Source organism: Teleopsis dalmanni, chromosome 1 (genome assembly GCF_002237135.1).
Source record: "Teleopsis dalmanni isolate 2A chromosome 1, ASM223713v2, whole genome shotgun sequence".
Lineage (NCBI taxonomy): Eukaryota > Metazoa > Arthropoda > Insecta > Diptera > Diopsidae > Teleopsis > Teleopsis dalmanni.
Genome location: NC_051846.1, coordinates 25,766,999 through 25,789,815, shown reverse-complemented (window position 1 = coordinate 25,789,815; position 22,817 = coordinate 25,766,999). Strand labels below are relative to the sequence as shown.

At 28.0% G+C, this 22,817-nt stretch overlaps 2 protein-coding genes across 2 annotated transcripts in view; both read right to left on the bottom strand.

Moving 5' to 3' along the window:
- The window catches only part of LOC119678544 (cyclin-dependent kinase 14-like), a 4,450-nt gene extending 1,370 nt beyond the window's left edge, over window positions 1-3,080 (bottom strand). The window contains exon 1 of the mRNA XM_038090424.1: window positions 3,037-3,080. Within this exon, the coding sequence (XP_037946352.1) occupies window positions 3,037-3,080 (44 nt within the window). The remainder of the gene's footprint in view (window positions 1-3,036) is intronic.
- Window positions 1-22,817, bottom strand: part of LOC119672781 (cyclin-dependent kinase 14-like) — a gene marked incomplete in the record, with an annotated part of 829,514 nt that overhangs the window by 799,303 nt on the left and 7,394 nt on the right. Inside the window, 4 exon segments of the mRNA XM_038083920.1 lie at window positions 7,392-7,552; window positions 10,203-10,415; window positions 18,495-18,756; window positions 18,834-19,008. Coding sequence (XP_037939848.1) covers window positions 7,392-7,552; window positions 10,203-10,415; window positions 18,495-18,756; window positions 18,834-19,008 — 811 coding nt within the window.

The window sequence follows — 22,817 nt, the reverse complement described above, 5'->3', positions numbered from 1 at the left end:
AAATATGTAAAAATGAAATAATATTAACTATAAACTTTTAAAGTTTTTTTATATTGGTGGGCTTATAAAGATTAACTAAATTGTTAGCATAACTTTATATAGCTGTAAGTGAGTAATGAGTATGTGAAGCCTACTATAAATTACTATAATTACTATATAAATTACTATAAATTATATACTAATATGAAGATCTTCCAAAAAGCCCATATTTGAATTGATTAGAATGAATAAAGTACCATAAATCACTTGTCTCGGTAACCCAAGAGAGATTCGATGGTCACAAAATAACTTTATGAATACCGAATCAATCAATCAAAACTTAAAAGTACCAAAGATAAATTGTCATGTCAACAATTGTTATTTAAGGCATAAGTCAGGTTCTTCAGTTGAAATAGATATATATTATATATAAAAAAAATACTTTACTAATATTTAATTTACAATTTATTATAATTATAAAAATAAACCACTACTAACTTTTAAAATTAGGACTTAAAGACATTGACAACAGTAGATTATATGAAATGTATAGTGATATGATCACCTATATTATACGGATAGGTCCAGTAATTTGGCTTTCATTCAACCAAAAACGTGCATCCCGATTTGTTCGAATTCAACAATACAGTACGACACCATTTGACTTACGGTCTTGTTCTACGTCTGTCGTAGGTTTTAATTTGCATTCCATATGGATTCCATTCAAGGATGAATTTTATGAGGTTTGTTTTTTTAACTTTACTTTGAGACTATGCATGATTTTTGTTTAATGATCATACATCAAACAGATATCGCCAGCATAATCGAGATCTACGAGCTGTTCTGACCAAAACAGATCGACTCTTATTTTTATTTGTAGCGACAAGGATGTTATCTACATTGAAAATGGCAACAACGGGCGAAACCACAATGGGAATCCATTATCGCGTCAATAATTTGAAAAAGAACATGCTGATATAAGTATAACTACTCGGAGATATCTATTCACCATTGTAATACCTTCATGTGGCTTGGAAGACATAAGTTATACTAGCCGTTGCTATCTCTGGGTATCATCGTTGTTAAACTATAAAGCAGAGAAGATATGACAAGCCCTCGTTTATTATATCTATCAGTCCAATGAAGTAGTGGTCTCATAGACATTAAAGCCGCTTCGTCTGTAGTCCTGGACAGAGACATAAAAAGTGATTGATGGATTCTATCTCTTCTTAATGATACCAAATCCGGTACAATTTTTTAGTAAAATCTCATTTAAATCCCATTTAACGCGTGTTAAGAAAACGTTACTGGAAATACTTTTAACAATTTTTCTGAAATTCTCTTCCTTATTATAATTTTCCCTTTTTAAGAAAGTGATTGATTTGATGATTCCTTTAGTATATTGGGAACTAGTGTTTATGTAAAAGCTTTTTCATCCGATTGGTTTATTTTTTGCATTTGTTAGAACCTTCTTATTAAAATTTTTTTTCGGGCAACAGACAACTTAGTTTGAATAGAGTTTTTGGACTCGAAGTGTTAGATTGCATTTTCTTCTTAAATTGAAATATCATTGTTCCAGTTAAATTGTCATTTTTGTTGTATTTTTTAATTTTTTTATTGAAGGCGTTTTATTGTTTTATTGTTTCACTGTTGAACACCTAACAGTTTAACTTTTAAATTCCTTAAGTAGTTTGAAGGTATCTCGTTGTATGTCCATTCTTTTGTCTCCGTGGATATTCTATTGACAAACAATTGGTACGTAATTTTTTGTAGCACAAAAATTATACATACTAATTATAATACAAAATCATAATTAAATGTTCTTATCATCAGTTATTCAATTGTAGCAGATAACAATAGACCTCTTTGAATTATTGGATCAAAGAATTTTTTTCTACATCGTTTTTATGTCGAACATTAAAAATGTCAGTTTGATAACACAATTAATCCTTTCATTTCACTCCCGTATGCGTTCATTACTCAATTTAACTCAAATCTACATGTTACATATATTAAAATAAACAGCATCCAGAGTAGCAATTAAATGATAACGCACAAATAAAATAGAAAAAGTGCTAATTAACTGCACTAAGAGCACAGAATAAAAATGTTTATAGAATGAGTTCCTTGTCATGAACGATTTCAATGTTTTAATTTTATTATATATAGAAGAAAAAAAAAGTGGATATAAATTTTAGTAAAATTCAAACTCAATATAATATTTTAAAAATCACTTATGCAGAGAATATTTTCTCTGAAAATGAAGTTATGGAGCCACTTCAATATGAAAACTTTTTCCACCAATAATGCAAATTGTTATTGGGTAAATTCGAAACTTCGAACTGCTAACAGAGAAACTCTAATGCACTTACAAAATTGTAGTGCAGTGCCTTTTATAAATCCGTTAACTCCGATCATAAATTACTATATCTGCACTTATTTGTTTAAACGACATGCAATGCACTTAAATGCAATTCCAATTTCAAAACTGTCGTAAACAATCATAAAACATGAGTTCCATAACATAAAACTTTTGTAATACAACACAGAAAACACACATACACACACATAGAGAGAGAGCAGAGGAAGCAACTCGAACAAGTGAACAGTATATCTGGAAAGCAACTAGATAGGTGCAGAGTTGGAGTTGTTGGGATGAGATGCGGATGCTGAGCGGGTGGTATTGCAAATATATGCAATGGCACCAATATTAAAACAATTGGGGTTTTTGTGCTGCGTAATAATTTCGATTGTTTTTCTGTTGCGTTTCAAGTACTTTTCGGATAATACCAAAAATACAAAAGCAAAAACCAAAAACGAATACGGAATAAGGTATGGAGTGTGTAGTGAGGAGTGCGGAAAACAAAACGAGCTTCGAAATATGGAAAATCCTATTCAAAGTTAAAATTTATGTTGGTTGTGCTAAATTCATTGGAAAATATTTCGCTTTTGAAATTGAAATCGCAATTGAGCACAGTGGGTATTATGGGTACATGCACGCAGTGCTAAATACCATGTACTCGAATTGTATCTGTCTATGGTATGTGCAACATCTACCAATTTTCTGGTATTCTATTTTCATTTGGATTCAGGGCAGTCATGTTGTCAATCTCGTAATAGGCGTATTCTCGTATTCTCCATTTGTTGCTTCGTTGTGTTTACTTGGCATTGCTTTAGTTCATTCTGAATTGGTTGGATTTGAATCGACTTGACTGCAATGAGTTGAGGTTGGACTAGGAATTTGCATTTAAAAGTTCTCACTTTAGAAGGGCAACAGAAACAATTTTTCCCTTTCGTTATATACTGAAACGTGTAATGTGTAATGATATTTTGTTGGTTTTTTTTGTTTTTGATAACTGAGTGTTATGACTTGTTCTGAATTTTGCATAATTGTAGTCAGTTCTTGTTGTAGTTGTGTTTAGTACGATTATAACAGCAGACAAATGCAAATGAAGTGCATTTATTCATGAGTTGCAGAATAAATGCATTCATAGTTTTCGCACTTATCATTAACACAGTACATGCTTAAGAAGTAATGCTAAAATGACATTCTAAAGGAATATTGATTTCTCAAGGCAAATCAATATCAATTGAGAACTTAGAGTTTAACGGATATTTTCAAAAATTAATAATAATTAAATAAAAATATTTTTAAGTATATTTTGTTCTATTTTATAAACTTTATATTAATGAGTTTAATAAATTATTTTAAATAAATATAGAACATGTTATTTAAATATTTGCTTAATTGATTTCTTAAAAATTTTTAAAATTAATTAATTCAACTATTCTACAGCTGATTTGAAGTACTAAACACAAATTATTTTGATATAAACATATTTATTACAAGAGATTTCATGGCATCACAATGGGCAAAATATGCCTCCGACTGGAAGTGCTGACAATTGGCAGCACGCGCCTTCCGAACCTAACCTAACCTATAAGAGATTTCATAGAACTCTTTTTGCCTAATAAGAATAAGAATAATAAGAGCAAGAATAAGAATCTAATAAGAATATGAAATCAATTTAATAATGAACAATCGCTTTTCAAAATAAGTATTTTGATGAAGCTATTTTTTACCAACAGCATTCATAAGTAAAGTAGATCCTTTACTCCTGTACATTTTTACAATAATCCGACTAATTGAAGTAGGACTATTGCATCGGAAGTTATAGTGTTTAAGCTACGGTCCAAATATATACCAATAATTAATGCTTCTGGTGAGATTTTGAAACTGTTGTGATATACTGAATACTCCTTTTTTCGCATACTGATTTTACCCGCTTTACCAATCACAGCGGTTAGGTTTGATCTACAAGTTTTTGACTTCAAAATAATAAAAACTGAACTAAGTGAGTTTTCACTCAAGCAAGTGAAATTCTTAATGAACTTTCGCTGCAAATTAACAAAACTTCAATTAGATCATAACATAAGTTAAATACTGCTTTGGGTCAGTTGGCTAATGAACACTGACTCTGAGCTTCGAATTTGACAGGGCACGAGTTCAACCCTTGGTACTTGCAGTCTCATAAAATTATTTACGAATAATTAAATACAAGAAATAATTCGAAGATATGCAATTGATGGTACTCGAAATAGCTGTGTGGTCAGCCAAAAATTTAATTAATAACAATAATATAAAAAAAATTTTTGTTGTTGTCGTTCACTACTTTTCGAATATGTTTTTTAAGTATTTTCTATATTTTTTAAAGTAAATAAATTTGATACATTTTAATAATTTCAATTATTAAACTAAGTTTAAATCAAATAAAATTACTAATAATACTAAAATTATCATTTAATAAAATATTTTTAAAATATTTTTCATATTTTCTGTCACATTTTCAAGTGAACATTTTTGTTAAATTTTAAAGATTTCATTTAAAATCAATAAAATTTAATAATTGTAATTATGCATCAAAAAAATATATAAAATTAATTTCATTTTTAAAGATTTTATTTTTAATCAATAAAATTACCAACATATACTAAAATTATCACTTAATAATACAATTTTTTTAATTGTCCCTGCCGAAGCAACTACGCAGAGGCATAAGCATGAAATATTTTATTATTCACATGCATCAGTAAAAGTACTTCTGCATATCCTTTAATCCTTTAAATCGCTTTATCTACTTAAAACTAAGGATATTTTATGTGCAAAACTTAATGACATGATACAACCGCCGCGCAAAAGTTCTTGCAACTGCTTTACCCATTAACACAAATGTCACATGCACATTCGCCTCACCATACCCCTGCAGTTCGCGTTATGACGTTTGCATTTGTGCGTTTATACGTTTATGCGTTTATACGTTTGTAGCGTTACCTGCGTGTATTGGTCGTACATTGGTTCGAAGGAATAATGCTGTGCTTTATGAAGGAATAATGATAATATGAAATTTGTTGCACATTTTGCACAGTGTGCCACTTTCGAGGAGAAACTTTTTTAATTTCTTTATTTTCATTTTTGTTATTATTTTACTTTTCTCGCAGTGTATAAATGTTAACTTTATTTTAATTGAATTTTATACTTTTATGCAAAAACTTTGTACTTTTTAAGCAGTTGGAATTGTTGAAAACTTTGTCGAAATTTGAAATTACTTGTAGTTTTCTTAACAATGATTGCAATTATTTTAATTTGAAATAAATTTTGAAATTCTGCTTGCATTTCTCTATTTTTAGTTTTTATTTTCGTTATTATACTAATTTTTTTTTTATTTTTCTGAATAAAAATGTTCAAACTTTAGTGCTTTATTGAAAGAACCACTAGAGAGTTTCTTGAAAATTCATTGGGCGTGTGCCCTGTTTATTTAAAACTTTGAGATTTTCCTGATTATTTGATTAAAGAAATACCTCAAGATTACAAAATATTAAGTTTAATATGATGATAAGAAAATCTTAAACTTTATGCAGAGATTTATTGTTGTATGAAATTATGGCAATTTTGAAAAGTTCATTGATTTTTTAATGGTCTTCTAAAGGTTCTGCAAGGTAAATAAACTAGTACTTAATATACTTTAAGCATAAAAGGGGCAATATTTGATACTCCCAGTAAAATTGATATTTTTATTCAGTGTTATTTGGCAAATTACCATGGAAAGGAAAGACTCACAGTTGCAGAATGTGTAAAAAATTATTAAAATTTAGCCCGGTAGACGGCTAAAATGCCATAGCTGTTAGCTTTATATATATAATATACTTGTTTTAAATTTCTGTGCAATATAGCAAATTTGAAATCAAGTAAAATAAAGCTAATAATAATTTTATTAGCTTTAGGAGACTCAGCAACTGGATTTCCAGTTGCACTACAAATGTTTATATTAATACAATACCGACCCAAAGTCGACTGGTAAATTCGAACCTTACCTAACCTCAGTAGAGGTATATATAGAGTTTTAAAAATCAATAATGCGTTTAAATGACATTATTATGTTGGAATCAAGCACTTTTTAAACATTATTATCAGAAACAAAACTTTATATCATTTCATGTTATGTTTGTATAATTAAATTAAATATTCTTTTGAAGTCTATAATTTGAACCGATTAATTTCTACTGATCAGATATATTTAAATGATTGTATTTTTAGTTCAAAGAGAACGAAAGTGGAATAAAGTGTTTTTTCAAGCTTAAAAATCTCTACAATAAAATAATTCACAATTCGTAGCCACATCTAGTTGTCCTCCATTTATCCTACGATTGTCTGATATCAGAGCACTTTACATTTGCTAACGGAACCACCACATTTTCTAAGAGTTAATACGTTTCTTCGGTTTAGGCTTGCCATTTTATAATATGAAGCGAATACTAACCACTAATGTGCATACACAGATATGATGTAGTGTTCGGTTTGAAGGTGCCATTTTATAATATGGATCGAATAATAATCGTTTAGCATCCAGTGGTATGATGCAATTCTCGGCTTTAATGTGTGATGATGGTGTTCGTACTATTTTGAAAATGCTGAAAGTTTGACAGAAACCGTCAAATCAGATCGCTTTAATCAACTGATTAAATTTTTTTTGTTGATGTGTAAAGATGTTTTTGTGAGTAATATCTGGTTTTACCATACCACTAACTTTTTTGACCTAAAAGTTATTCTACTTAACAATAAAAATACTATCGACTAAAATATTTTGGCATTTAAAAGTTTTATAACTTTACGTCAAATTTTGTTTGAACAGCTGATGCTGTGCTCTGCACTTTAACTAAAATAATGATTACATTTCCCCAATTTCAATTTAAATATTTAATTTTTTACAATAAATTCTGGTTTAATTGGGTTCAGTTTGAATAAGAATCAATGTACCAAGTTTAAATTTAAAGAAAATAGTAAAAGAAAAAACTACAAATAGAATAAAATTATTGTATCAGAATAGCAACTCACCATCAGGCAATTCATATAATTTTTTTGGCAACTGCGCAAAGTAAGGATGATGCAGCGCCTCCTCAGCTCCTATTCTTTGTTCCGGGTGTAGTTGCAGGAAGGCATTTGCTATCGCCTCACCTTCGGCGATATCATAAAGTCTAGGAAAATTGTGACCTAATTTATGTGGTCGATAAAACCCTGCCAAATAAAAAGAAATAGACAAAAAAATAAAATACTGTTATTTCTGTGCGTTAAAAATTAAAAAACTAAAAAAAAATTATTCATTAAAATAAATTAAAGAATTAAAAAAATAAAATAAAAAGCATAGAACTTAGAACATAGAATTTAAAATATTTATTAGAAAAAATAAAATAGATGAGATAACATAAAATTTCACAAAATATTAAATATTATTAAATATGTTTTTTAATTAAATCAATAAATATTAAATATTAAAAATTACTAAATATTAAATATTAAAAATTATTAAAGATTAAGCTTTAACCATAATATAGAAAATATTTTTCAAATCCAGTAACTGGCGTGGTATTGGGAAAAATATGCGAAAATGTATAAGTGCAATTTTTACTTTGGAATTAATAATCTCAGTAATTAAAGTCTCAGTTATTTGTTGACAAAGCAAACGAAATACCAGAACAAAGTTGAGTAGTTTTAAAGAATAGTGTTGGACTTATAAATTATATTGCGAAAAACAGAATAAGTTTAACTGATAAAGCATTTGTTGTGATGAAATTATTCATTGCAATTTTAATAGTAATATTATCATCTGTTAAAGCTTTGTCAGTGCTTTCTTCGTAGGTTGTAAGTTCTTAGAGACTTTTTTTATTTAGAATATACATAATCGACTCAGATACTTCTCCGTTTTGAAGCACACTCAGAAAAATTTGCTCTAACTACATACTAGTTAAATTAACGATAATTTCTTTTAGCGAAATTTTATCTCAAGTGGTAAGAAAAATATGAAAACCAACATGTACTCGTAGGTATGAGTTGTGGTTTTGATCTGAGATTTAGTTTAAATCTGATTGAATTAATCAAATTATTCTTCTGCGTTCAGTGATTCAAAATTGGCTACACGGAGCCAAGTCTAATTACTACACTCGATTCCATATGTTAGTTAATCTATGTGAGGGACTGTTTTAGGCGCGCCTTTCAAATGAAAAGTTCCGGATACTTTTTATATAGAATATTGTAGTAACATATGTAATAAAAATTTATTCAAAAGTAATACATAATGTGAACTATAATACATTATGACACTTATGTCATAAAAGACTTAAAATTTATATATTAAAACTAAATTACACAAAAACAAACAATATATTATTAGCAATTACAATTAAAAAAAGTTAAAGAAAATGAGCCAATCAAGGAAAATTATTTTATATATTTAAAAATTGAAAAATTAGTATAAATAAAACAATAAACTCTGATATGCCAGAACTAGTATGGAAAATAATAACAAATATAAAAGAATATAAAAAAATAAAATGAAATAATACACAAAAAAAATAAAATGAAATAATATATAAAAAAAATAAAATTAAAGTGACATAATAAATAACAAAATAAAATAAGACAAATTTGGCTTAAATAAAATGAAATTAAATTAAAAAAAGAAATGAAATAAAAAAAGAAATATAAAATGAATTAATAATAAATAATACATTATAAAATAAAATTAAAGAAAATATAATAATATATAATAAAATCAAATTTCAAAAAAAAAACGAAGTAATATATAATTAGATAAAATTAAAGAAAATAATATTATATTATAATAATATAAAATAAAACAAAATGGACTTAAATGAAATGAAATAAAATAATATGTAATACAAGAAAATAAAATATAAATATAAAATAAAAATAAATATTATATATATAGTATATATATGAATATATATAAATATATAATATACAATAAAATAAAATTAAAAAAATGAAATAACAAAATAATATATAATAATTTTAAAAAATTAAATAATAAAATAATATATAATAAATTAAAAAAATGAAGTAATAAAATAGTACATAAATAAAACAAAATAAAATAGTAATGTATAGTAAAATAAAATTAAAGAAAATTAAGGAAAATAAAATGATATAACATAAAATTAAATTTAAGAAAATAAAATAATTTATAATAAACTATAAAATAATACAGAATGAAATAAAATAATATATAATTAAACAAAATTAAAGACAATAAAATTATATATAACAAATACAATAATACAATATAAAATACTAAAATAAAAATAGAAAAAATTAATTAAAATAAATTCGATAAAATTAAGGTAACTTTTCATTTATCACAAACCATAGAAAAACATTCTTAAATCATGTGATAGGAAAATGTTAAAGAAAAGTTAAATAAAGAAAATGGAAAGTTACACAGCACAAAGGCAAATATGTCAAAGAGCATTTAAAAAGGAATAAATAATATATAAAGAAAAAAAAATGAAAAAAAGTACCATAAAAAGCAAACACTTCTCAAATAAAATTTCTATAAATACTCTTTATGCAAATAAAGTAGATTTTTGAATGAATGAAATGACAATTGAGAACGACAACTTCAAAGAAATGAAGTAATTCTATTTTTATTTTAATTAGAAAAAATTTCCAGAAAGAAAGTAAAAGCATTCCCAATACCAACATTAGAAAAAATACATCCAAATAAAAGGAAATAAAGGAAATGAAACCATACAAAAATAGCACAACGAAATGAAATTAAGAGAAAATTTAATTTGATTTAAAAAGAATGTTCCATATAGATATATATGTATATACATATATACATATTTACACCACATTATATATTTACCTAACCTACGTGGTTTGTAATAAGGAAAATGTGTGACACCCGGCCACGTTTCCTCAGTAGGTGTGCCGAGCAATTTAAATATTTTATGAAGTTGATCATATGTATCACGTATACCGGGGAATGTTGGCATGCCAGTGACCATTTCAACAAATATACACCCAACACCCCACATATCCAGCGATGTAGAATATTCAGTGCTGCCAAGTAGGACATCTGTAAATAGTAAAAAAAAAAATAAAAATGATAAAATTAATTTGAAATGAGTTAAGGATATTAACTAACTAAGAGGCACTACAACACACACTGCAATTAATATTTAATAATTTAATCTTAAACAAATTAAAGTAAATTGAAAAAGGAATAAAAATAAAAGCTTTTAGTCAGGATAACATGTTTACCTACGGTTTTGGATTATATCATGAATACGTATCTTTTAGTTAAAGGCTTAAGGCAGTCGGCAGCATATGCAGTTTAACAGCATTAGGCTGACAACGAATTTAACTGACATGCAATTTGCAAAAGCTGCACTCTGCTCTGCATATAATATATGGAAATAAAATCTGACATAGCTAAGAACTGAAGAGAACAGCAAAACTGCAACTGACATATTCTTTAAGCCATGAAAAGTGAAAAATAAAAATTATATTTATAACCAAATTTTAGAAAAATGCAAAATTTATCTCAAAAATAACACATTTTGTACTCCAATTTAGCAGTTAAAATGTTTAACAACCAAACAAGCAGCAAAATGCATTCATTTTTTAAATCCGGTATATTTACGAGGGCTGTTTGATAATTATTTAACATAAAAAAAATACGAAATAAAATATTTTTTTAATATTTTTTAAATATTTATTTTGTTTTTAAATTTTTATAATAAATTATTTTTTTTAAATTGCCAGAAAATTTAAAAGCCAAACAATGAATTGGTTAAGGTATCTACATGAGTTTCTGTTCTTAATTTGACAGGATACGAGTATAACCCCGAGTACTTGAAGTTTAAATATTTAATATAAAATCCAAAAAAAAAATATTTTTTTAATGACAGATGATAGCAATTTGGTTATGTCTAAAAGATCTGTATGATCAGGGGTCAACCAAAAAAAAAACTCATTAATTATATTATATAATTGTTTTTTGTATTAATCCATATTATTTTTCTATAATGGAAATATATATTACTATTACAGCCGATAACTGTAAGATATACCAATTTTGCAAAAATGAAAAAATAAATATTCATGCCAAAAAAAAAAATATTTAGAAAATAGAGAAGAAACTTCACAAGCTTAATTATTCCATCATATGGAACTACATTCCAGAATCCGTTAAGCAATGATTAACACGTAATTTAAATAACTTTATTATTGTTTTCTGAATACGAGAGATGTTGAGTGTTCAGGACGTCTTAAAGTAATATCTCCGGATATAGCGATTAAAATCCAATCTAATCCAATGTTGGTAGCAAAAATACGCTATGTGATGCTGTATTACTATAAAAAAACATTAATCTTCTGTAAGACTGTGCCAAAAAATTGGTGCGATTTACAGTGAGTATGCTATGTGTCAACGTTGCATCCAGAAGTGGGTTGCTCGATCACTGAAGAGCCGCTGAAAATTACTTGGCCAATTTATTTGTCTATTAATCACGGCAGTGGTCAAGTCTGTCTCAGTAGTTCTACATGAAGTCATCCAAAAAAATGGCAAAATGTTATTTGTAATAATGCCTAATATATACTTTTTTAAAACTGATTTTCATTAAAACTGGAAACGTAGCTCTAACTAACTTTTTCAAACTAAATTTTCTAATATCAACACTTTTAAATTCATTTTGTGGTTGCAGAGATGTATGAATGTTGACGATACAGATCTAAAACAACTAACCAAACTATCGTATCTGAAACTATAATATGGAGGTCCGACCTTCGTACCTTTCTAGGATATATTGGGGAGTCATCAAGAATATATGCGATAGTCAACTCCGGGTGAGCACATAGACACTTTGGATCGCTATCAGTTTCTATACTAATGCAGAAATTATATAGAACTTATATGGGACAGGTAAAAAATTAAATTAGAAGCAGGCAAAAATTCAATTCCTTTCATTTATTCCTAACTCATCTAACAGTCCTCGTATTTAGTTATGCCATTCGCCACTATATTCTTCTTGATGATTTAATTCCATTTAAACTGTGAAGAAAACTTTTTTTAAAGTTAACCAGGGTAAAATTAAATTTATTTAATATGAAGCCAAAAGCACGCGTTGCCAGAAACTTTCTGCACAAAAATTCTTTCTATTTTAATTTTTATTTTTATTTTTACTCTTTTAAATTTATTTTATTTTATTTTGTTTTATATGAAAATTTTGTTATTTTTTCTGCTACAAACTATTTTATTATTTTTCATATTTACTTAAATAATTTTTCGCCATAGTTTGCACCACACAGAATTCGCATCTGAGTTGCTCAGGTTAGCTGAATTCTAACCAAACTTGTTGACCTTTTAAAACAGTTTTCTATTTCGAATAGCGAAAAAAAGAAAGGAGAAATTTGTTATGCAAACATAAAATATAACGAATACAGTTAAAAAGGGCAAAATATGTAAAAATTCATTCACCTACTTTCGCAGGGATACCTTTTTCTGGAACAGTGCTCTCCTTTATTTCCTTTATTTAAAATATATAAGCAGCACAGCATTTTCGTAAGTCGGAAAAGTATGCAAATTAACTTCGAATTGAATTTTAAAGTTGTTGAGTTTGAGTTTTGAAGTTGCTGATTTAAATTGAAAAGATACGCTAAGAAGTTCATAATTGCATACAAAATTTATTTCAGTAAATAGAAAATTTTTATAAGAAAAATTTACATCCTCATGTATATTGTTTTCGCTCGAGTACTTTATTTACATTACGAAAATATTAGTTTATATTTTTTTTTTAAAAATATTTCCACCTTAATTTAAAAACTCTAGAGATTTTATGCAGTTTTAAAGACTAAGCAATAATACAGCAGAATAAAAAAGAAGAGGATTCTAAAGCGAAGCATTGCAGGCATAGTAGATTTCTTGCTATAAGAACAAAACAGTGTTGATTAATTATAAATATCAGATCTTGTGCCTTTAAGGAACAAATATGCCTGATTCACATAATCATACAAAAATAACTACCTTTTAAACTTAAGCACAACTAACAAGTACCAAAATAGTAGTAGAAGTAGGAAATTGACAATTATGATATGACTCTCTATATAACACGTCCTTGGCAATGACCGAAAAGACCGTATAATTGGCATGAGCTTTCGGCATGTCTGAATAACATGAGGACCACTTTATTCTTCTAGTATAGTCTTCTATTAATACTATCTTTCGCATTTGTGTACTGTACATTTTATATATATAGATGCATAACTTCGAAAATATCTGTTAGAGTATTTTTTAACTGATAATTTAAATGAGTTTAATGTTAATTTATGCTCGCGTCAGTAGAAGTAATAACTATAGAGAAGAGCTTTCAGATTTTCAAAGGTTAGAACATTGCTCGATTGAAATTTTCTAATATCAGACAACGTACGTATCTCTTGTCTGACCTTATCTAAGCTAGACAGTTATAAATATAATCTGAATATATGATCTATAACTTTTAAAGAAACTAGATATTGTTAAGATCTGAAAGCACTAACAGTGTAAAAATTATAAAAGCTATAAAAATCAATATTAGAAAAGATAAACTCAGGCCATAGAAAAGCTTAATTCACGAACCTAAATTTCAATAACTTAAATCAATAACAATATCAGCTGAGAGATTCAACACATTACTCTGATTTTCAAATTTATTAGGGCACAATACGTGACACTTTCAATCTAAAATTGTGTACAGACAAATCTAAAAAATATTTCCAAATACTATAAATGACATGTGCCCGACATAGCTCTGTGGTCAGTCAGCCCAAAAAATACACTAAAAAAAATAAGTACCAATTTTGAAATAAACATTTTAAAAATACATTTCATAAAATGTATTTATAAAGAGGTTTCTTCGAACAATAGTGAACTACAACAACAAAAAATTTTTTTATATTATTTTAATTAGCTGAATTTTTGGCTGACCATACAACTGTTTCGAGTATTGCCGAATACCCATCATCAGTGGTCTTGAAAATAATTATTGTATTTAATTATTCGTTAATAATTATTTTTGAGACTGCAAGTATCAGGAATCGAATTCAGGTGCTGCCAAATGTGAAGCTCAGAATTAGTGCACCTTAACCAACTGGCCTAAAGCCGTACCTTACTTTCATGTTCAAACATTTTTCTGGAGTTTTGTTATTTTGCTATGAAAGTTTTAATTATAAATTTACTTGCTGTGTTTATATTAGAACGAAATCATAAAACAACTGTAGAATAATTTAATAATTAGTTATATTTTTTAATTGTTAAATTTTCATACGATTCTAATTCTGTAGACATTATTTGTTATATGATTTGTTCGTTGTTATGTATAGAACCTAATCTAGGAACATATGTGTGTATAATAATGTATTTATGATACACACTTCTAGACAATAGTAAAATATTTATTTAAGATATTAAAATAATTTTATATATCCTTTACTCCTGCTTTTCAGTTTCTACGATTTTTAATTTTTTTTCTTACCGTTTGTGTGTGTATAAAGCAAACACATCAGAAAAAAAAATCCTAAAATTCATTACTCTCTTCTAATAACAAATCGATAGATCCTGTGGAAAGCAATGCGAAGTGAATGAAACTAAAATCCTTTGAGATTTCTCACACCGTAGAACCAGAGTGGGAAAATGTAAGGAAACACCATGCTTCCGAAAACAACGGAAGCGGAAGTAAATTGTAACAAAAAGTACATGAAAGATAGACTAATTTTTTTGTAAGAAAAATAAGAAAAAAAATTATAAAAAAGGGAAAATAGTTTTATAAAGATTGCTTATGAAGGTTTTTGCTGCAATCCATTATGAAGAGTTCAATAATTTTTAATTTCTAAGCGTTGGTCAAAGTTAAAAGGATCAAAGGTAATAAGTAAAAAAATTGAATGGGATTAATGGATTGAAAAATTGATAGGTGAAATAAGAAAAAAATATAATTAAAAATTGAATTGAAATGTATAAAAATTATTTAAGCTATGTTTATTGAAATCATTAGAAAATAAGTTATATTAATTTAAATTAAAAAATAAAATTGATAGAAGCAAGTTTTATATATTTTGTATATTCTTGGTGGAAAAATTCTCAATCTAATATATTAAAGTAATTATGTTATGTACACTCATATGTATAAGAGTTGCGTTATTAAATTAAATTCATATCAATTTTGGAGTAAAACTCTTCACTACAGCCTTGCACGCATTCTATGCTCAAGTATAACTAACTTGTTTACATACATATTATACAATAGTAATGGCAGGAATTAAATTAATATTGAATGAAGACAGCACTAAAGTCAGATAAATATGTATCAATAAGAGGAAACGCAAGATAAAACAAGATAAGCAAGACCAATATCTCAAAACAGCATAAAAAAGGGACAATAACAGCAAAAACGAGTAAAGTGCTAGCTAGCACCACCAAAAATGGACAAGACAAACAAAATCAATTGACGACCAATAAATAATAAAATATCGGTTAAACAACAAAACAAAACAAAAAGAGTATAACTGATAGGGAACAAAATAAACAAGACCAATTTCTCGAAACAGAAAATGCGAAAAAACTGAGTAATTGATGACAATATCAAAAACTGTCCGTGTTTAGTTGTTGAGCGTTTAATTCATCCCGATGCTATTTGGAGTAACACTGGTAGTAAGTGAATTTTATTTATAACACCCGATTGGAGGTGAAATTTTGGTACCACGGAGGTCAGGGCTAACAGCTTCGACAGTTCTGATCATTGAGGTTGGCTCCTTAAATGGTGTGGATTACGCGGGTTACAATCATTCGATGTGAAGTAGCATTTCCCAAGCGGTTGCTGTGACCCAAAGAACAGTAGAGGTATTAGTTAGATTTCGCTTTTCACCAAGCGGAAAGTTATGCCCAAACCGGCGGAATTTCTTGGAATTCCAATGGAGCGTTCATCGGCACAATACACCGATGGGCTTCACACGCCTACTGTGGTGTTGAGCCTTCACGGCAGGTATTCTGGACTTTCAATACCAATAACTGGCAAAATGAGTGTAATAAAGAGCAAAAGTGCTAGCTAGCAGTACTAAAAATGGTCAACACAATAGAAATCAATGTCTGACTATGCAAGAAATGTTTTTTTTAAATAAAACTTGTTTAATAAAACTTTTGTAAAGTTATAAACAGTGCTTTAAAATTGAAATTCTATCGTTCTGATTTTTATTCTAATTGAATATTATCGCTTTGAAATCGGTAAAAAATTTCGATTTCTGTTAGGGTTTTCGGTTCAATAATGAGTGAACATCTTTTATGAATTTTATATTAACAATAATTTGAACTTATCATTTACAAAATTATTTAATTCCTTATTTCTAAGAATTTTGCTTACAGAATTTATTCAATAACAGATGGAACTTTTTCGGTAATAATTAAAAAATATTTCCGATCAACTTTTTCTAATTATAAGATATATATACCTATGTACTTCCAAATCCATCTTTAATTAATTTTTTTTATTAATATTCATGTCTTTGAACGTAAAATAGGGATAAAAAGGAAGTTTATCAATATTTTTTAAAAGAATTGAAAAGAATTGTGCTTATATAAACAGCTAACTAACTGTAAGGTGCTAAATTGAAGTAAGCCGATATATTTTTTCGGTTCAGTTTCGGTTTTAATTTCGACCAAATTATATATTTTTTTTTTCGTTTTTCGGTTTACAGTTTAATTCTGGTGCGAAGCCCTTTTTAAAACAATTATTGCTAATGAAAATTTGATGTCAACAATATAAATATAAACATATCCTTACAAATACATTAATCCCACAAAGCATATATTACGAAATATCTAATACATTTGTGCCAAAAAAGGAAAAATAATAATATAAATAAGATTCATAATTAATGCACCAAAAAAAACAAAAAAAAAATAAAATGAAAGAGAAATGCTTGCTGCTATTTTCTTCAGAAAACAGAAACCAAAGTTAATATTTTTGTAAGCATGAAAGGATTAAGGACGTATTTATTTGGTAAATTTGTGTATTTGAAATATATCTCTGCTATCCTACTTGTAATTCAATTAGGCATGCTCTGTTAGCTAAACAAAATAAGAGGAAGAAAATAATTATCCAAGTTCTGAGATATTTGAATTTCGGCACAGCAACCGAAAGGCACTGCAAGGCAGAAAATTGAATGAAAGGAGTTTTCAAAACTTTTATAATATTTGACTAAAAAATTAAAATTAATTATGCATGCGAAGCACAAAAGTACCGAAGAAAAGAAAACCTAAAAAGTTGTTGAAGAAATGTTTTTTTTTGTCTTATTTTGTTAAAAGATATTTAACAAATAATTTGGTGTGGCGGATGACAAATAATTCCGATTTCATAAAAGATCGAGACATTTTCTTTTTCTGTTAAAATATAAATCCTTTATTTTTATATTTCGCCTTAAACAATGTTAAAGTATGAATATAATAAAATCAGCAAAAAAACAGAAAAAATGTTTGTTTTTAATTAAAAACTTGCCTGCCATACGCAATGGCACTCATAGACTGCAGTTGCAGGTAAGCCCAGCCCAGCCAGGATGGCTGGCTGACTTTAACTATGCGTACAAGCGATAATTTTCAGTTTATTGTTCCAGGAATGCATGAATACACTTCAATACATTCATTCACATTCCTACAATCCAACAATCCTGCTGAGCTTGAAATTGTGGTTGTGGTTAGTTATACCAACTTTTGATATAAGCTTGTTTATTTATTAAATTTCTGGTAAACAGAAACCAAAACAAAAGCAACAGCAACAAAATTGTTAGTCACAAAGTGGCTTTATCTTTGGCAGTACACTACAATTATTTTAAATGCATTGTGTGCTTGTATGTATTTTATTATACTCTATATATAGCACAGTTGGCTAAAACAAACATATCACAACAGTAAATAGAGATATAAAATTAATTTAAATTACAGATTTGAATAAGAGTCAAGCTTATAAGGATTACAGAACTAATTAACTAAAAAGCTGATATGGCAACATGTTAACAAAATGTTACCAACACATCAATTGTATCAATTGTTTTGTACTTTGCTAATCAGTAAACAAATACACATAATATGAATTTATTTAGTAAAAGTCATAGTCATAGTATTGTTACATACCTGGTGGACGGTACCATAACGTAACCACTTCATGCGAATACGTATGACTTGGAACACTTTTCGCTCGTGCTAAACCAAAATCTGCTAATTTTAATTCGCCACAATCGCTTATCAATAGATTTTGTGGCTTCACATCTCGATGCAGTACACGGCGTTTATGGCAGTAGGACAGGCCACGCAATAATTGAAATAGAAACAAGCGTACATTACGATGATCCAGACCACCGGGATGCTTTTCCATATATTGTGATAAATCGGTATTCTGTTGTTAGAAAAACAAAAATAAAATTTAATTATTTTATTTACAATTTGTTTGTTTGTTAAATAATACAAACTTACCACATATTCAAATACAAATGTTAACGTTTCTCTCGTATGTACAATATCGTGTAGGGTTACAATATTTGAGTGTTTCAGTTCTTTCAGTAGCGAGGCTTCACGTATCGCCGTAAATGGTGCACCTTCTTCCTCTTGCAGTCTAATTTCTTTCAAAGCAACACGTTGATGAGTTAAACTGAAAATAGAAGGGTATAGAAATATTAGTATAAATAAATTTATAAAATATTATTATTATTTCTGATTATTATTCCAAACAAAAAATTATTTGCGAATAATTAAATACAAGAAGTAATTCCAAGACCACTGATGATTGGTATTTGGCAATACTCTAAGCAGCTATATGGTCAGCCAAAAATTCAATTAAATAAAATAATATAAAACAAATTTTTGTTGTTGTGGTTCACTACTGTTTGAAAAATCTCTTCATAAAAAAAAAATTTTAATAAAATTATTCAGATATTGTAAGGAAACCCTCAATGTTATCTATATATAATGTTAATCCTATATAGTTAAAATAAAAAATCTTTCTAAAATAATGATTTTTGTTTAGCCAAAAATTAAATTAATTCAAATAATTTAAAAAAAATTTTTGTTGTTGTAGTTTCACTACTGTTAGAAAACCTCTTTATAATTATTATATCAATATACTTATATAGCAATACAGTTGACAAACCCATATGATTTGTGAACAGCAGCATTCTTTAAACGAAAAACGCCACAATTAAAAAACAGATTGTCCACTCATTGGCCTGCACAGAATAATAAAAGGACAGTGAGACTATTTTGCACGGTTTAGTTTAAGATTAGATCAAAGTCCTGTAACGCGAAATATTGAATCCTCTCTGCGGAATATAGTCTTCATTTTCATATAATAATGATCAGTTTTAACTCAAACTTTGGTCATTAATGACTGGACTTAAGCTAATCCTAGATGAATCAAACTCTTACTGGAGCTGATTCTCTAATTCTCTTGCCCATTAGTTTTTGAAAAGAACAAACACATGAAGAACAACAATAATTTTTTACGATTAAACAGTATTAATGATGATTGATAACTAAATCGTGTCATGTGAACATATACCTGTAGACTGAGGTAGGTTAGATAACTACCTACATATCTCGATACATACAAAGCTGACCCCTTTACATCATTAAGTGCAGCATTGTAAGGACAATTTTGAATTTATCTGGATTTAGACTAATCTTACACGAATCCAACTATGTATGGGGCTAACTCCGTAGTCGTCTTACCCAAAGGAATATGAAAATAACTAAGAGACATGAAAAACGGCAACAACTTAAGACATTGAAAAGTTATGATGTGAGTTAATTATGTTGTATAAATATATAACTGGAGATCAAAAAGGGTCGATAAAAATTAAAAAATACTTTAGACTGAACGTTTTTGGAATAATTTATAATTGATGATATACATAAGTGGAATATGCATTGATTATTTTTAAAGTAGTTTTTGACATGAGTTTTTTGAAATCCAGTTTATATATTAAAATAAATTGTATGTATCTCGATACTACTTTAGTTTGAGAAGAGGAATCCTAATTTTTGTGTGACGTATAACTACTATTAAATTTTATAAATATATTTTATATTAATATATTATTATATATTTGTTTTTATTATTATATATATAAATATATATATAAACAGGTATTCGAATACTTTTATTCTACACTATCCCCAACACCTAATTAAGAATAAATCCATTATATATATATTGCACGTAGAACACATTTTCTAACAAATGTAATTAATAGCATAATATCTGATTGTTTGTATACTTTTGCTTTATATAATAACTTCTAAACAAAATCTCAATTAATAACTTAGTACATTTAAATCTTCATTAAGTTTTCTACTTACAGAAACTTATGTTTAATTAACTTGTTCTCACATTTTATCAAAAACTTTAGTAATTCCTGTTGTTGTCAATTTAATTTCTTCGGTTGCAACAAGTTTTCTACCCAAACATTTACCAACTTACCAACACATATTATATTAGTATTAACAAAGGTGGTATCCTTATTACAGAAGGGCATTACAAAAGAACTGTGTTCCGAGTCTACGCAAATACAAGTCATAAACTTGTAGACAGCAATTTATTTTTATCACCGTAACTTTCACTTTTACTTTCACATCAGCATATTTGCTTTTATATTAAAATGTGCTTTTTTATGCGTAATTTTTGTTCACAAAATTCGTTTACTCATGAGCTTATTTTTTATTTTTTTTTTTATTTTTTTGTGCATATCCTTGCTTGCTATTCATTCCATTTGCACAATTTTTATACCATTTTGGTCCAACATAATTTTGCACCCACATTTCAAAGGTGTCATATAATTTAACCTAATTTGACACTTCAGACTCAACAGCAGCTTAAGTTTGCTTCGCATCAGCAAATGTGCCATACGATACCGAAACTTGTCGTTTAACTGTCGTCTTTACCGCTCCGCTCCGCTCCAACCAATTGCACTGGTAGGTAGGTTAGGAGCCTAATTTAGAAGCTTCTTTCCTCCTTGCTTTGCCTACTTTGTTCGCTTTTGTATAATTTTGCTTTGATAAACAATTTTCTTAGCAGCTTTTTGGGAGCACTTTTTTGTGCTCCATTTTCATTTTGTTTACTTAGCCCCTTGTTGGAGGTTTGGAGGAGGTACAAGTGTGCAACTTATGTTTGTGACTGTGACATTCGACAAAGAAACTTGTCCGTGTGCACATTTTTATTATTATGACTACTGCTGCTGACTCGTCTGTGCGCCTAAAATCATACTTCTATCCTTCTCGTGAGTTCGCGGCTCAGCTTTGTTTTGTTTAGATTCATTTTAAATGGTGTTGCATTGGAACAAGGATACACTGTATATTTAAATTCTTTTGGTTTTAGTGAATTGCCTAATTTTTTTCTTGTTTCTTGTTGGTGTGACGTCGTTATTTTCGTATTTCGTGACTATATCCTTGTGTAATGTTTGTTTATTGCCGCCACAAAATGTGCCTTACGTGTGTAATTATCATATTAAGAAAGAACATTTGCGTTTGGTAGCATTCTGTGCGTATGTGATGTTCTCCATTTAATGCTTTTCTACATATACATAAATGTATGTATATTTGTAAAATGTGAAGTTTTATATAGTTTAGTAGCAATTAAATAATTTTACTATACCTTTTTGTGTAAAAAGATAAGTTTAAATATGTTAAAACTTTAAATATAACAATAAAACTAACCATTTGCTTTTATTGAAATATTCTTAATTACTGTCAGTTTTCACATAAAATTTAGAATCCTTTTTTATTAATGACTGTTTTTATAAACTCAAGATAGAAAATTATAGTGTTGCTAAGGATCCATTTAAGCTTGCCAGTCGATTGATACCATATAAAACTTAAAGCATTTAAAGCCAGCTTAAAAATGTCATAAACTCTAAAATGTTTCCCAAGGGACGATTTTGTAGCTAAATAACATGCTCTAGAAAACGAATTTCTAACATATTTAATCTAATTTGTTAATACGGTGGACACTGACAGACTGTTTTTTTCGTTTTCCTTACAACTGCATCAAGTATCATTATAAAACGCAATCTTATAGCATACAGTTCTAACAGACAGTAATTCATCAGTTAAACTAACTATACGACTGTTATTTTTACATAGTACCGCAATAAAAAGATCACTAGCTTCTATTTAGTTGAAACTTACTTGAGTTCAGATAATTGCATATTATTGATCTTTCCCATCTTGTATTTCTTAAGAACTAGAAATAGAAGTTCAATCATACATACTGACTGCTTTCCGCCACCCTGAAAAAACGCTATAGTCTGCACTATTGCTAACTTTGGTAAACCTGGGGTAAGGGTCATTGCCTTATTTCTCTCCTCAACATAACTCTATGAAACATTCATAGTTAGCAAGCTGAAGTTCTTCTCTTCAAGTAACAGAACTCTGCCACCTATCCATTAAGACTTGAGGAACCTTAAA